Source organism: Athene noctua, chromosome 4 (genome assembly GCF_965140245.1).
Source record: "Athene noctua chromosome 4, bAthNoc1.hap1.1, whole genome shotgun sequence".
Lineage (NCBI taxonomy): Eukaryota > Metazoa > Chordata > Aves > Strigiformes > Strigidae > Athene > Athene noctua.
In genome coordinates, this window is record NC_134040.1 from 43,813,586 (window position 1) to 43,828,115 (window position 14,530).

General features: G+C 38.4%; 1 protein-coding gene across 1 annotated transcript in view; it reads right to left on the minus strand.

Moving 5' to 3' along the window:
* The window catches only part of FAT4 (FAT atypical cadherin 4), a 146,317-nt gene that overhangs the window by 15,156 nt on the left and 116,631 nt on the right, over positions 1-14,530 (minus strand). Inside the window, exons 10-11 of the mRNA XM_074904367.1 lie at positions 4,394-4,701; positions 498-583 (exon numbers count right to left, since the gene is read on the minus strand). Of these exons, the coding sequence (XP_074760468.1) occupies positions 498-583; positions 4,394-4,701 (394 nt within the window). The remainder of the gene's footprint in view (positions 1-497; positions 584-4,393; positions 4,702-14,530) is intronic.

Genomic DNA, 14,530 nt, shown 5'->3' on the forward strand with positions numbered 1-14,530 from the left:
ATTTAAGAGCCAGTTGATTATAACAAATACTTTTTGTGTTTTACTGTCTAAGATTTACAAATTGTCAGTAATTATGAGCATCTGATATTCTGATTTGTTAACTCTTTCTGGATTATGATGTGAAATCTCATTGCATTAGGCAGTAAGTCTTATCCCTGTTTGCACCACAGTGCAGGCTACTCATGGCCATACATTTCTTGTGTGCCAACAAGAGCCCAGGGACAGAGCTGAGAACTGGGGATTTCTGAATAAACTCCACGCAGAAATGTAGCCTGAGCTAGAAAGTAGCAGTACACATAAAAAATTTAATTTTCTTCTGCAAAGATGGGAGAAAATGACACTTGGGAGCCTTGAAGGAGTGCAGTTGAGGTATCTATCCCTTGCCTGAGGCTGGGCTAAGGGCATGTACTCCAAATTTCTCTGGTTTTAGAGGGTGATTTTCATTTTACTTTTTATTTTACTCCCCCCAAAAAACTCCAAAATGAAGAATTATTTACCAGTCAGTAGAAACAGCAACATTGCTAACAGTGCAATAGCCTGGCTCCTGATCCTCAGAGCAGGAATCCACTGTCAGTGATGCTGCCTGCAAAAGCCACACACACAAATATGCCAAGTATTACAAGCTTGTAGTCCCCAAGCACATTAAATATTTAAGATTAAACATATTATATCAATGACTTGGCTAGAATGGAGTATTTGTATATTACTGTGTCACTTGGGATTGCAGGGTGCCCCAGAGCCACCGATCAACTACATACTGCATCAACATAGTGAATACCAAGATGTGGATATGAACAGAGAGTGAGCTAATTGACCGCTTCATACAGAGAATCAGTTAAACACAACATTTTCAGATTTGGGTAGGGTTTGTTTTGTGTTTGTTTGCTTTACTTCTTGAAACTGCAGCTATTTTGGCTCATATCATCTCCTACTCTTGATCTGAACAGAGCGCTGCTCCCTCCAAACAGAAAGGGCATTTCTTCAGGGGCTTGACCATGACATTAAACGTATTGCTTGAACTTGATAAAAAGCATGTTACAAAAGCTGGGAGTACAAACACTGAGATCACTAGTTAAAAATAATAACCAGCCACTCAATAATACTCAGAGTAACAAAGTAGACCTGATTAAGGCAACACTTAGGCTGATATGGCATAAGGGAGGTTTGCTCCATGTTGATAATGGTGAACATATGGATACCTATAGTGGGAACAAGCTGAGAAGTACCAGGTGTCACCAGCACTCAGAGCAGTCTTCCTCTTTATTATTATCCCCAAGCCCCAGCCAACGGGGTTGCCTCATTACCCATCTCAGTAATTTACACTAAAGCGAATCATGCCACTTTTATCTGTAATCTCTAAAACTCTAACCAAAGCTTTCACTAAAATAATGAAATAATTCCTGCTGATTTAAAAGGGAGTTTTTATTTTATTCCTTATTTAGCAAAGAATTTTCCCCACAGCGATTTATTAATAACAGATGCGCTGACAAAAAAAAAAAAAAAAACCCAAAACCAAAAAAAACCAAAACAACCCAACAACCCTGAAGGTTAGTTATTCCTTAAAACAAATTTTTAGAAAAATAAACATAATCTCCAAACTGTATGTATCAGCTTCTCATGTTCCAACTAGATGTGTGGTACAGTTTTATAGCAAATTTAAATCAAACGTCACTTTTAAAAATGCCTTGGTCTATACTTTGATTTAGATTACTCTACAGGAGCTGAGCAAACAGCAATAGCTATCAGTATGTCATTACTCTGCAATGGCTTTTTCCCCTGCATGCAACTAAATTCACTAACCACATCTTGTTGAAACACCCCCAGATTGTCCATGCTATTTCCAAATACATACTGTGAGTTGATGCATTGTACTGACCAAATGAATTCATAGCTCTTAGCCCTAAACCATGCCCTAGAATACATCTAAATTGTTTAATTTTTTGATTTTCATTAAAGCTTATCTTGAATTTCTTTCCATACATAATGAGCAAACTGCTTCTCCTGAGAAACACCAGTCTGCAGTTTCAAAGTAGATTATAGCCCTGTATAAATGAAACAATTCATAGAAAGAATAATAAGCTGGCTGGTCTGTATGCCATCATACGCATACATATTTTCCTTCAGAATACAAACAACAAAAAATGAAATGAGTTTTTTGTTCTTAGCTCAATCAGAGTAATCTCCCTAACTTACATCGCTATGCGCTGTGAAAGCCAAGCTACAACCCCATCTGAAGGGCTAGATATTTGAGAATATATTTTACTTGGACCAGAGTTCATACAATTTATTTTCTAATGTTAGTCAAATGTTCCTGCTTGTTACTTAAGCATTACTCTACAGTTACCTTGCCGCATTATGAGACTTTCTATCCTGTCACTCTGCAATAGCTCAGGACTGACAACTTAATGATTTTACCAGTTTCCGATAAAATCCCACTGTGCTGTAGGAAATGACAGATTTGAAATCCTGAAGGGGGGCTATTTTATACAGTTTGGGACACCTGGGAGACATTTTTCCTAGAGCAGAAATACCTAAGACAAAGGCGATTCTTTCCACATACTGTGTTTGTAAACAGCTGACATTACCGAGAAGGTTTAAACATAAAAAAAATCACTCAAAGGTATAGGTTGTCTTAAATGTTTGCTTTTGGCCTGAAGCATTTATAACTGAATTTTTCTGTAAATAGTCCTTTTAATGTTATCTCTTCTTCTATAGCCTAGCCCTCTGGCATATCTACAAGTAAAACATTTTCCTGCTCTATTTTTTTCTTCATTGTATTTTGTTTATTTGTTGAAATTTTTAACGTGTGCTCCTATACTCAGCCATTTAAATCTTATCATTAGAAATACCATATTAATTTGGTTGCTAAAATGGGAACCTGGTGCCTTTCAAGATTTACGTGCATTTTTGGTCTTTACTGTTTGGAAGCTGTGATGCAAATTATTAAGTAGTTGATATTAAGGCACGTTAAAACAAAGTCATCAACATCACAATTATCCTTCATCTTATTTGGATGTATAACTTCTACGAACACACACAAACTGGATTTGCAAAGCTAGCTGAAGACTAAATCATCCCCCCTTCAGTAAACGGAGAAATCAGGTCTTGCACTATGCAACTGAAATGCATATTCAGGCTCAACACTTTCTAAGAGAGAAGAAAAAAGCACCGTTTAGGAAGGTCAGAAGACAACCCTGGTCCTATAAAGAACCCCAGACTGTAAGGTAACACATCCCTCTGCTGCTCTCAGGACATTTGTGCCTACGGACATCTCACCCTGGACCTGAAGCTCTTCAGCAGGGCACTCTGAACAGAACAGCTTAAAAATATCTCAGCAGCACTGCCTTCTGCAGCAGTTCATGATGGGAAATCTCTACAAGGACTCTGGGAGCCACACTGGGTAGAACAGTTTATTCTTTTATTCCCTACACTACTTCTGGCTTGAAATATATAAAACAAAATGTGGAGCCCTAGCTATATATTATTCTTATATGACTTTAATTTCAAACATGGGAAGAATAAGGGATTCCATGTATGCTGGCCATTCTGCCTGAAAAGGGAGCTGTTGGGCAATAGTTACTGATTATGGATGGCAAATAGATTTGGTTTCATTTCTAACTCACTGTGGAGTCAAAAAGCTTGGCCTGAACTCAAAGAGCATTTGGTTTTTGTTCTGCTTTGGAAATATTCTTAAAAAATGAGAGAAGAGGAATAGAAAACATTTACTGGAAAAAAAAACGAAGGCAGGTGAGGGGTCAGAGTACCAGGCATATGGCAATCAGTTGTCTCAGTCCTGTTTTTGGCAGAATTCCTCCCCTCAGATGCTTTCTGGGGAACAAAAAAAAGGTAACCTCCCTCCTTCCCCCAAGAAAACCTCTCAGTGTAGCACCTTTGAACTTTTAATGTATATACTACAGAAAAAAAAAATGCTTTCAGTCTAATGAGATTGGTAAAATCTCTGAACTAGCTCAAGGACGTCAGGGACATCTGGAATTTTAAGTTTGTCTGCTTCTATTTTCCAAATATTGAGAAAAATTATTCTGAGGGGTTTTGTAGTTGCTATGGTTAATTAGCCTTCCCTGATAATCAATCCTGTAATCTGCATCAGTTAATTAGCCTCATGTGTAGTAATTTATTTCATTAATTATTCCTGGCTCTTGTTTTTCACATTTAGAGCACAGGGCATTACACATGTTTTTTAAATTATTCTTTATCATCATCATACTAAACAAACCATTACAGATCTTTGAGTCATTTGGAGGAAGGTTTTTTCCAAAGTTGGAGGTTCTGCTAGCAAACACAATGTTACTAATTTTATGTTCCTCTGAGTTCACGTGTAAGCCAAAGTGACTTGGCTGAACCTGTCTTAAATTCTCATTTTAGCATTTCTTACCATTCCAGCCCTCCGGGCAATAACTGTGTGAAATTGCCCATCAGACACCTTCTTAGTTGTGGTAAGCTTGTATGTGCCACTGCCAAGATTGTAGGAGAATCTCAGCCTCTCTTCTGCTATTTCCAGTGCCAGAAATTCTGCTCGCTCTCCAGTTTGGTTATCGTAGTTATACAACATTAAGGCATTTCTTTTTATAGTGGCGAACTTTATATAGATGTAATTATTGTTTGGATCCATACTGGGAAACTCCATATAAGACAGCTCTTCAAATCCATAACTGTTCAGTTCACAATGGTTCCCAAAAACACCTGTAAAATGAAAAGTAAATACTTTTTTCCTCACCGTGCACTCTTGCAGAAATGAAGTATTGATGTATTCTAGACATGGCTATGGCACACAGGCTCTTTAAAAACCCTCTAATGTATGATTAAAAATATGCAACTTAAACAGAAGAATCCTACTACTCACTGGCGGGTGTTGAAGTATATATAAACTTAAACATTCAGTTACAAGTGACAGTTACATATACTGAAAAACAAAGTACACTTTATTGAGCTCTATGGGTTCTTTAGAAAACAAAAAAAAAGCATGCTTAACAGCTATGTCAGATACAGTTGTTAATTATCATCAGGCATTTGTTAATCTAGTTATGAAAATAAATTTGCAACTTCAATTTATTTTTCTCCTTATAGCTGTTATCTGAACTGTTAATCAATTGGTGGTTCATTTTTTATACTTATATATAAGCATATGTGTGATTAAAATATTATGTTTTCTTATGTTTCTGTTGATCTGAATATTTTGGTGCATTCTACATACTTCTTTTCAGATGTCTGTCACATAATTTCCCTTGATAGTTTTTACCGCAGTGACAATGAGAAAAAACTTAATTTATGAATATTAGTTACATTTACAATGGACTATGAGTGTACAGGAAATGAATAAACCCTGAGGAACTGTAAAACAAAGGAAATAAAACAGAATAAAGAAGTTATTCCATGTTAGTAGAAACTATATTCAGAAGTAGTTACAAATACGTATTGAGAACCACACTTTTGTGTGAGGGTTTTCAAACATTTGAGGTTTAAAACACTGTTAATGATTTCTCAGGTTTATCTGTTTTTTGATTAATCTGTTGCATTTACTCTCATGCTTTTCTATATGAACAATGACAATTCTGGATTGATCTGCATTCAGAACCAATCTTGATGTAATTATATCATGATACTTAAAACCAATACTGTTGTTTTATGTCTTTATTAGGTTCATTCCACAAGCTAAATTTGGGATAATTAAATTCTAATAATTATTAAACTATTTTGGCACTACTATATGCTTCTCTGATTCTGGAATAGTACTCTGGTTTTGGAACTCAAAACTTTATTAACATACAATAAATTGTACAGTGGACAAGTACTGGTGTGGGCTAACAAAGCTGTTTTGATTCAGTCAGGTTCTCTTAATCAAATCTATTAAACATAATAGTGCCAATATCTAATCATCATCATCATCACCATCATTGAATACTTTGGGTTGGAAGGGACCTGAAAGACCATCTATTTCCAGTCCCCCTGCCACGGGCAGGGACACCTTCCCCCAGCCCAGGTTGCTCCAAGCCCCGTCCAACCCGGCCTCGAACACTGCCAGGGAGGGGGCAGCCACAGCTGCTCTGGGAAACCTGTGCCAGTGTCTCACCACCCTCACAGGAAAGAATTTCTTCCTTGTATCTCATCTAAATCTACCCTCTGTTGGTTTAAATCTGTTACCCCTCGTCCTATCCCTACACCCCCTGATGCAGAGTCCCTCCCCAGCTTTCCTGTAGCCCCTTTCAGTACTTGGAGGCCGCTATAAGGTGACCCAGAGCCTTCTCTTCTCCAGGCTGAACACCCCCAACTCTCTCAGCCTGTCCTATTAAATGAGGTGCTCCTCACTTGCAGAAAAATGTATGTGCTCCCTAATTCTTGCTTTACAGATATTTTGACAAATTATGCAAATTTCTCAAAAGAAAACCAAGCCCTTTCTGCTCAACATCATCCCAAAGCCCCTTTTTGCAATTTAACTTTGCAAGTGCGTTGGATGTAAGAATACTGATGTTGTTTACAGTGGTCTTACTCTTCAGCTCTCCTAAAAGTGTCTGTTATTAGGCAGGAGAGCAAGCACTGCTCTGCACCCTTGGCATGCCCTCCCCCCCCCCCCCCCCCCCCTCCAGCAGCCACAGTGACCCCCCCCACATTATGCCACATGCTTCCATCTCCTGCCTTACTGGCAGAAATATCTTGTAGCTGGGGAAAAAGCAGACAATGGGGACAGGAGATGACCAAGACCTGCCCACGGACTGGAATCCATATACATATCCTTGGTATTATGCAGGTAAAAATAAATAGAGACTGGAGAAATATTAATAGGGAAAGGGAAGTACTCACCGAAGGGGCAGTGGCAGTAATATCCCTCCACTCCACTTTGGCAGGATCCACCATTGAAACAGGGGTTGCACTCACAGTAATTGACAGTGGTGTCACATGTTTTCCCTGCAATTAGGGAATAAAAGCAATTTTCAGGTCAGAGTATTCAAGTCAATAGGAAAGTCAGGCTGGTATTTAGTCACGAGCTTATGAACCAATGCTGACAGCATAGCCAGGAGAGAGGGTGCCAGGGACCAGCTGAAGCTGTGGAATGGAAAGAGGAAACACAGACACGATGCTGGGCTGCTCCCAGCCCTGACACAAGCCCAGAGAAATTAACTTTACTTTTCAAGTGTCTCGTAATTATCTCATCTAGGTATTAGTGGTTTGATTTTTTTTAAGATACACTTTTTATTAACTGGTGTCCATAAAAGAGAGATCATGAAAGGAGATGCTGAAAAAAAAAAAAATTATTCCCCCCCCCCCCCCCCCGAATGCAATGTACTCATTCATGTGAAGGAGACAGAGACAGCCCTTCCTGGAGCCTGTATGAACATGGCATGGTGAACACAGACTGCTATTGTACATTATATGATTTTTCTTATTTTTTCTCATCAATTACAACCTCCTTCCTGACTCAGAGGGATCACAGTCCTCTGGAGCTAAAAACCCTGGATACAGTCCTTTTCTAAGCAGACACTGTCACCTGTGGTAAATATTACTCACCAGAGAATAAACTGAAATCACATAATTCATTTCAACAAGGAAGGGAACGAAGAGAAAAAGTGAAGATTTTAACAGATGCCAAATACTGACAAGGGGATTCTTAGTGGAATTTTATTTTGTATGGAAACATTACAAAAGTATTGTCTTCACTGCTAAGTTTTTCATTACTTAGCTTTTATCAGTTCAGCAACACTTCCACTATACCCTTGGTACCTGCCTTCCTTCTGCCACCAGTGCCAGCCTTTACTGCCTGCTGAGCAAAAACTTGAAAGTATCATCATTTTTGTCCCTCATGTTTATCTAGAAAAACTGGCAAAATCAGCCATGCTCTTTCAAACCTCTTCTTGAACCTCATCTAGGTCAGGATATGTACATAATGAAGGTTAATACTGCCATAATGCTTCTTATTGCACTGATAATGAATCATTTTATTCCTCACACCATATAAATATATACACTTAAGTTAAAAGTACAACATGAACTTGCATAAAGTGTGTCCATTCTTATATGTCACATACATGTTATAATTCTTACATCTCACACGACAGCAACTCACAATATACAGTCCTTAGACCTTATGCTGGTTCCTAAAACTGTAGAAAATTGGGACTGTGCTATATTAATGCTGCTAGCTTTTTCAGAATTTCAGAACTTGAGTTGCCAAATTAAGAAAACATCTTTTTTTCCCCTCTAGTTTTCTGTTTAACCTAAAGAAGTTTGAAGGCAGTTCTTCCATGTGAGCAGCAGCCCTCCATGTGTGACTGCAAGCAGGATGGAAATGGAGAGCTGGAGAATTCCTGTGGTTGATACGTAACTTGTAGATCCACCATAAATCTAGGAAACATTTCCAGTGTCTGAATCTAATTATGCTTTGGGGGTATTTATTTATATTTTATTCTCTAATGGGCATGACTGGAGGATGAGCTAACTTTTTATGTTAGATTTTGCTGTTTTCTTTATTTTAAAATTATATTATATAGTACAGATCTTCGACTTACCAAGAACACGTAGCAAGAGTGAGACAGAGGTGCTTAACGCAGCTCAATGACGTTTCTTAGTTTTCACAAAACCCAAGCTTACCCAGTTTTCTGTAATTCAGTCTAACTAAATACTCTTCTTTTTCCCAGCTAACATTACAGCTGGCATATTTGCTGAGTCAGCAACAGAGTATGGATGTTTATTTTAGCTGCACATATTTTAACTAGCGAATAACAACATCTTCTTCATATTTAACAATGGTTTGAATAATTCATGAAACTAATAAAAGTGTGTTTGCATTTATTCCGACTGTTTTGACACAGGAGAAGATGAATACTCTGATTTAACAATTCATCAAAGCTATTAAACTAGTATTTATTTAAAATGAAGAAGAAATTTCAGCTATTCTTTTCCATTCAGTGACATGCTAAAGACCTAGGAAAAATGTGTCTATTTACATTTGGAATAACGATCCAACAAAAGACATCTACGAAGCTTATTTTTCTTCTTTAAATGCATGTGCATTGGGTTTGCATGGCAAGGTTTTGGTAGCAAGGGGTCTACAGGGGCAGCTCCTGTGAGAAGCCGCTAGAAGCTTCCCCACGTCCAACAGAGCCAACACCAGCCGGCTACAAGATGAACCTATTGCTGGCCAAGGCCGAGCTCATCAGCAACGGTGGTAGCGCCTCTGGGATAACATAGTTAAGAAGTGGGAGAAAAAAAACTATACAGTAGCAATTGCAGCTGGAGACAGTAGTGAGAATATGTGAGAGAAACCACTCTGCAGACACCAAGGTCAGTGACAAAGATGGGAGAGGAGGTGCTCCAAGTGTCAGAGCAGAGATTATGCTGCAGCACCTGATGCAGCCTGGGGTGAGGCAGCTGTGCCCTGCACCCACAGAGGTCAGTGGTGGGGCAGAGACCCCCCTGCAGCCTGTGGAGAACCCCACGCCAGAGCAGGGGGATGTGCCCGAAGGGGGCTGTGACCCCGTGGGAAGCCCACGCTGGAGCAGGCTCCGGGCAGGACCTGTGGCCCCGTGGAGAGGAGCCCACGCTGGAGCAGGTTTGCTGGCGGGACTTGTGACCCCACGGGGGACCCACATTGGAGCCGTATGTTCCTGAAGGATGGCACCCCGTGGGGGACCCACGCTGGAGCAGTTTGTGAAGAACTGCAGCCCATGAGAAGGACTCATGGAGAAGTTTGTAGAGGACTGTCTCCCATGGGCAGAGACTACGGGTGATGAACTGACTGCAACCTCTATTCCTGGTTCTCCTGCAAGGCTGGAGAGGAGGGGCTAGAGAAATCAGGAGCAAAGTTAAGCCCTGGAAGAACAGAGGGGTGAGGGGAAGGTGTTCTAAGATTTAGTTTTTATTTTCTCATTATCCTACTCTGATTTTGTTTAGTAATAAATTAAACTAATTTTCCCAAGTGGAGTCTGTTTTGCGTGTGATGATAATTGGTCAATGATCTCTCCCTGTCCTTATCCCAACCCACAATGCTTTTGTTGTATTTTTTCTCCCCCATCCAGCTGAGGAGGGGAGTGATAGAGCAGCTTTGGTGGGCACCTGGTGTCCAGCCAGGGTCAACCCACCACATCATGTTAAGCATGCTTATCCTAGAAAGCAAGAGTCCTTCACCCAGATATCAACGGAACAAAATTATAACTTGGGAATACTATTCTAGTTTATCACTATGGTTGTTCTGTATAGGGATTTAAAAAATATTACTTTGATAGAGCAAAGTAATTTCTTCATTAGAAAAAAACCAGTAAACAGATGAGATTTATAAACTACAAACTGATAAATAAGTAAACACTGTAATATAATGCTGAGTAACTACTAAAAGAATAGCAACTTATTTTTATTTAGTATATAACTCATTTTCAGTTAAAAAAAAATTGTGATATGACAACCTAAAACTCAAAAGCATCCATCTTTTTTTCCTGCTTTAAGATAATTTTTAGTTAAACTTTTTCTTTCCTCTAAAAGATCCCAACTTTCCTGAATTTCTTCTCCAGGGTGTATCCCTCCAGGCAATCTTACCAACCAAGTACCTCACATCAGTTTCTTCTGAAAACAGTTGCTTCTACAAGGCCTCATGCTGTCTTTTCTGCAGAATCCTGAACTTCATCAATTCATCAGTTTCCTTCTACCTTCAGATCTTTGGTCAGTCCCTCCTTAGACTCCTCTGAGGCAGAAACTCTTATGCATTCCTCGTCCATCCTCTAAGGAAAGGTCTCCATATTCCAAGCTATTATTGGCAGCTTGGATTGGTTACTCTGGCAAGATCCAGAGAGTTTCTATCAACTCCTGTTTTTTGGATGGTCCGCCAGTGTTCATACTGCACCTTCTTACTCTTCATCTAAACCATGTTCCTCCCATGCTCCTATTTTTTCTCTCTATTGTTATTGCTCAGAGTTGATTGACAGAAACTGATCTTTCTAGATCTCTGAACAAGGACATATACTGCAGAAATATTGGAAAAAATTAGGCTAGAGGGACCTTGGACATCATGATGTCTAAACTCCATTGAAAGCATGGCAACCTTCAAAGTTAGATCAGGTTGCTCAGGGCTTTACCCAGCACGGTCTCTCTCTTGTCTTTTCTTCACTGTGAGGATTCCTCCAGATATATTGCTGTGATACCAGTTACATTGTACATGGTTCTGCAACTTCTACTAAACTTAGATTTTTTTAACACCTTATTCTTCTAGCAAGTAGAGCCATACAAGATGGCAGCAGGTTGTCCTACCACTTTCAGTTATCTCCCTCGCACCATGCTAATGCCAGATTTCAAGTACCTTAGTAAAACAGTGTATTTGTTCAAGTCCAACCTGATGGTCTGCCAGTTTCATGAGTTACAGACACGATAAAGTGTGTACTAAAGGTTTAGATTTGGAAGAAAAAAATATAGCTTGCAAACCCATTCTTTTTGCCATTCTGCCTAAGACAGTATGCTTGTATCTAAACGTAAGTGCTCACTTTTATTGCTTTCCAGAAAATGCCACTGATCTTAACTTCAAAAAACTAGAGTAGTTTCGTTTTCAGAGGTCGTTTTCCACAACAGTCTGCTGATTTAATTTTTACAACATGAATTTAAAAGTAGTGTTCTGAAAGACCTTTATCCCATGTAAGAAACGTGCCTTGAAGAATGATGAGATATATGTGTTACCGTGGCTTACACAAGACAATTTTCAACAATCATTTTCACACATTCGGACTACTCTGCACTTCTCAGCTGGGGAATAATTTTATTTGGACAGCATAAAGAATTAGGCTAATCATATATGTTTGATTAGTGTTTCAGGGTATCAAATCCAGTGAGGGGAAGGAAATATCTCAGCCAGTGTTTTGGGAACCAGGGACAGTTCAAACCAGAGCTACCCCAGTAACACTCCAGCTCAGGTGAACATTGTAATCAGTTGAATTTATCAATCTCTTCTCAGCTGAAATATTGAAAGATCTGGGGTATTCATTTCTGTGTCAGAAAGGTCTTTTTTCTGAAGACCATGAAAATGAGGAAAATGCTGAACAATTGACAATAGACAGTATTCAGCGTTTATCATTCATCGCCTCAAACTGATGATATCACATGCAGGGGCTTATGCAAAAATCTAACTTCCTGAGAATTTTTTTTTTTAATTGAAAAATGTAACAGGAACAGATACTGGCTGAATGCTCTCGGGTTAGATTTCAGCTGATCTGAGAGTTTTTATTTTTTGTGGTTCTCTCTGTCCATCTTTTAAAGTGGTTGTTCTAATGTTTTAATCTTGCATTTGAAACAATTTCACAAACCTACATTCCTTCATCTTAATGAGTCCTGGAAAACAGGAAATGAAGGGTTCAAAGGAAGGGCAGACAACTACTGTAAATCACAAAGTATATTCTCTCCAGAAAGTGATTATTTTAAAAACAAAATCTGATCATCATTAAGAGATGTAATTATAAAAGATTGTTTAAACCATAATGATGTTGCTCTGAGGTAATCAGTCTTTATAATCCCATTCAGTGAAAAGAACTACATTACCTTTGCAGTATGATGATGTGAAATGCAGCTGACAAAACATAATAAATCAAGGCAAAGTAAAACTCTCAGTTTTCAGGTAGGCCATTACAAAGGTCTACAGCTTGTGTACTCTAATTTACAGTGAAAAGAGAATTAATCTCAGAAAATACTAACTTTTAGATGTATGCGGTACCATGTAAATATTATTTTTTTACCAAGCATGCAAATTCAATTATGAGACTGTATTTTCATTCCAAAAAAAGGGAGCAAAGCTATGTATATGGTAAACTGAATTAGAAATCCACTATTTTGGATGACTCTTTTTTTGCTGAGGCACTCAAGGTTTACAATCACAAGTTTCAGGCTTTATTTTTACATTCACTATGGCAATCTTTAATCATATATGAATCAGGATTAAACACCCAAGCAGCTGTGTTCTCTTTCTGTTGGCAGTGTAATAATAACATAATAGTCTCTATGTCAAGCATTCTCAAACAATCTGTATTCTGACATTTGTTTGCAGAACCTATTGAATATTACATTTTCAGAATTTCAAGTATGCTTTTGCAGACATAAAATGTCTAAATATACTGAATATTAATTGTGATCTTATCTAATAAGGTCTGCTGATATTCAACTCCAAAGATGTTTTGGTTTTTAATTACTTTCTTTGGTGCCATTTGTTTTCTGTCTTGATCGATCAATCTCCAGACACTTAAATAATTCTTGATTCTGCAATGGCCAACTGATTTTAAAAGATCTGACTCTGAAATAGAAATGTCTGCCTCAGTAGTAGTCTATTTTAAAATTATTTGCGTTGACAAGGAGTTTAAGAAAGCGTGTATCAGATGCCACATTTAATTCATGGTGTGAAAGAAATCCAACACTTCAAACTCTAAGAGTCTCTCATCACGTTTTCTTAGTTAAAATGTTCTTCTTTTGTCGAGCTTGTCACATGCAGAGGTCTATTTTTAGCTGACATAAGGGCTGAACATTAAGATATGAGCTTTAAAACCAGAAAAAAATTAGCTTCGATGATTCAAATTACAGGCTAGAGGCATATACACTAGTATGCTGATAGAGTTAATGTGTTTTGCTTCGTTGCAACAGCAAACATATGCCCATGTAATCTCTGGTGCTAATGACCTAAAGAGTTACAGGGGATAGCTGCCCTAGAATTATTTTGCCGTGCTCCTGGCAAAATAATTTGATGTAGTAATACAATGTGAAATAAAACTCTGGATTGGTAACTTAATTAGAACTGCTTGTCAGTTAACAATAATTGCTCCTGATCTGAAGCTCAGTAGTACATTTGTGAGGTTCACACAAAAGATCACACCAGTGTCCCTCACATCAACAGACCCTTCGCACTGAATACGTATCCACTGCTGTAGCTGTGCTTTAAATGAAGTAGTCAAACCTCTATTTCAAAATTGATTAACCTTCTCATTTGCAATAAGTGTATCACAACTCCTATATTAATGTGGTTTAAGAAAAAACAAAAGAACAATCAACCCCCTGATCACTCCCCTGGTTACCAATAAGTTTTGGTAGCAGCGGTGGCAAGCCCAAATACCCACACCATAATGAGCATGGTTGTGTTGGCCTGGGCTGCCCTAGGGCATATGCGATACAGAAATACTTCTTAGAAAAGGTAATGAAAGCTTTACCTAACTTTCTCTGGTTAGAATCTTTTACAAGGTCTGTAAAAAGTCACCATAAGCAACCATCAAAATTGTTCGGACCTTCCTTAAATATCATACTCATGACAGAAGCAAACGTTATCCTACTTTTCCAGGGATGAAGTGCTGTTATTTTTGAATTGTAATAAATATTAGAGAAAAAAATACTCAGAAGAGGTAGGAATACTGCAGACATTTCTGTTGTTAAAAAAAAATAAATGACAAAGGGACAAAATACAGAACAAACATGCTTGATCATTTAGCCCGAATTCTGCTTTTTCCCATATCCTTCATCTGTTTTCTGTCTTGTATGACTGTAAGCAATTTGGGGCAGAGGCCGATTT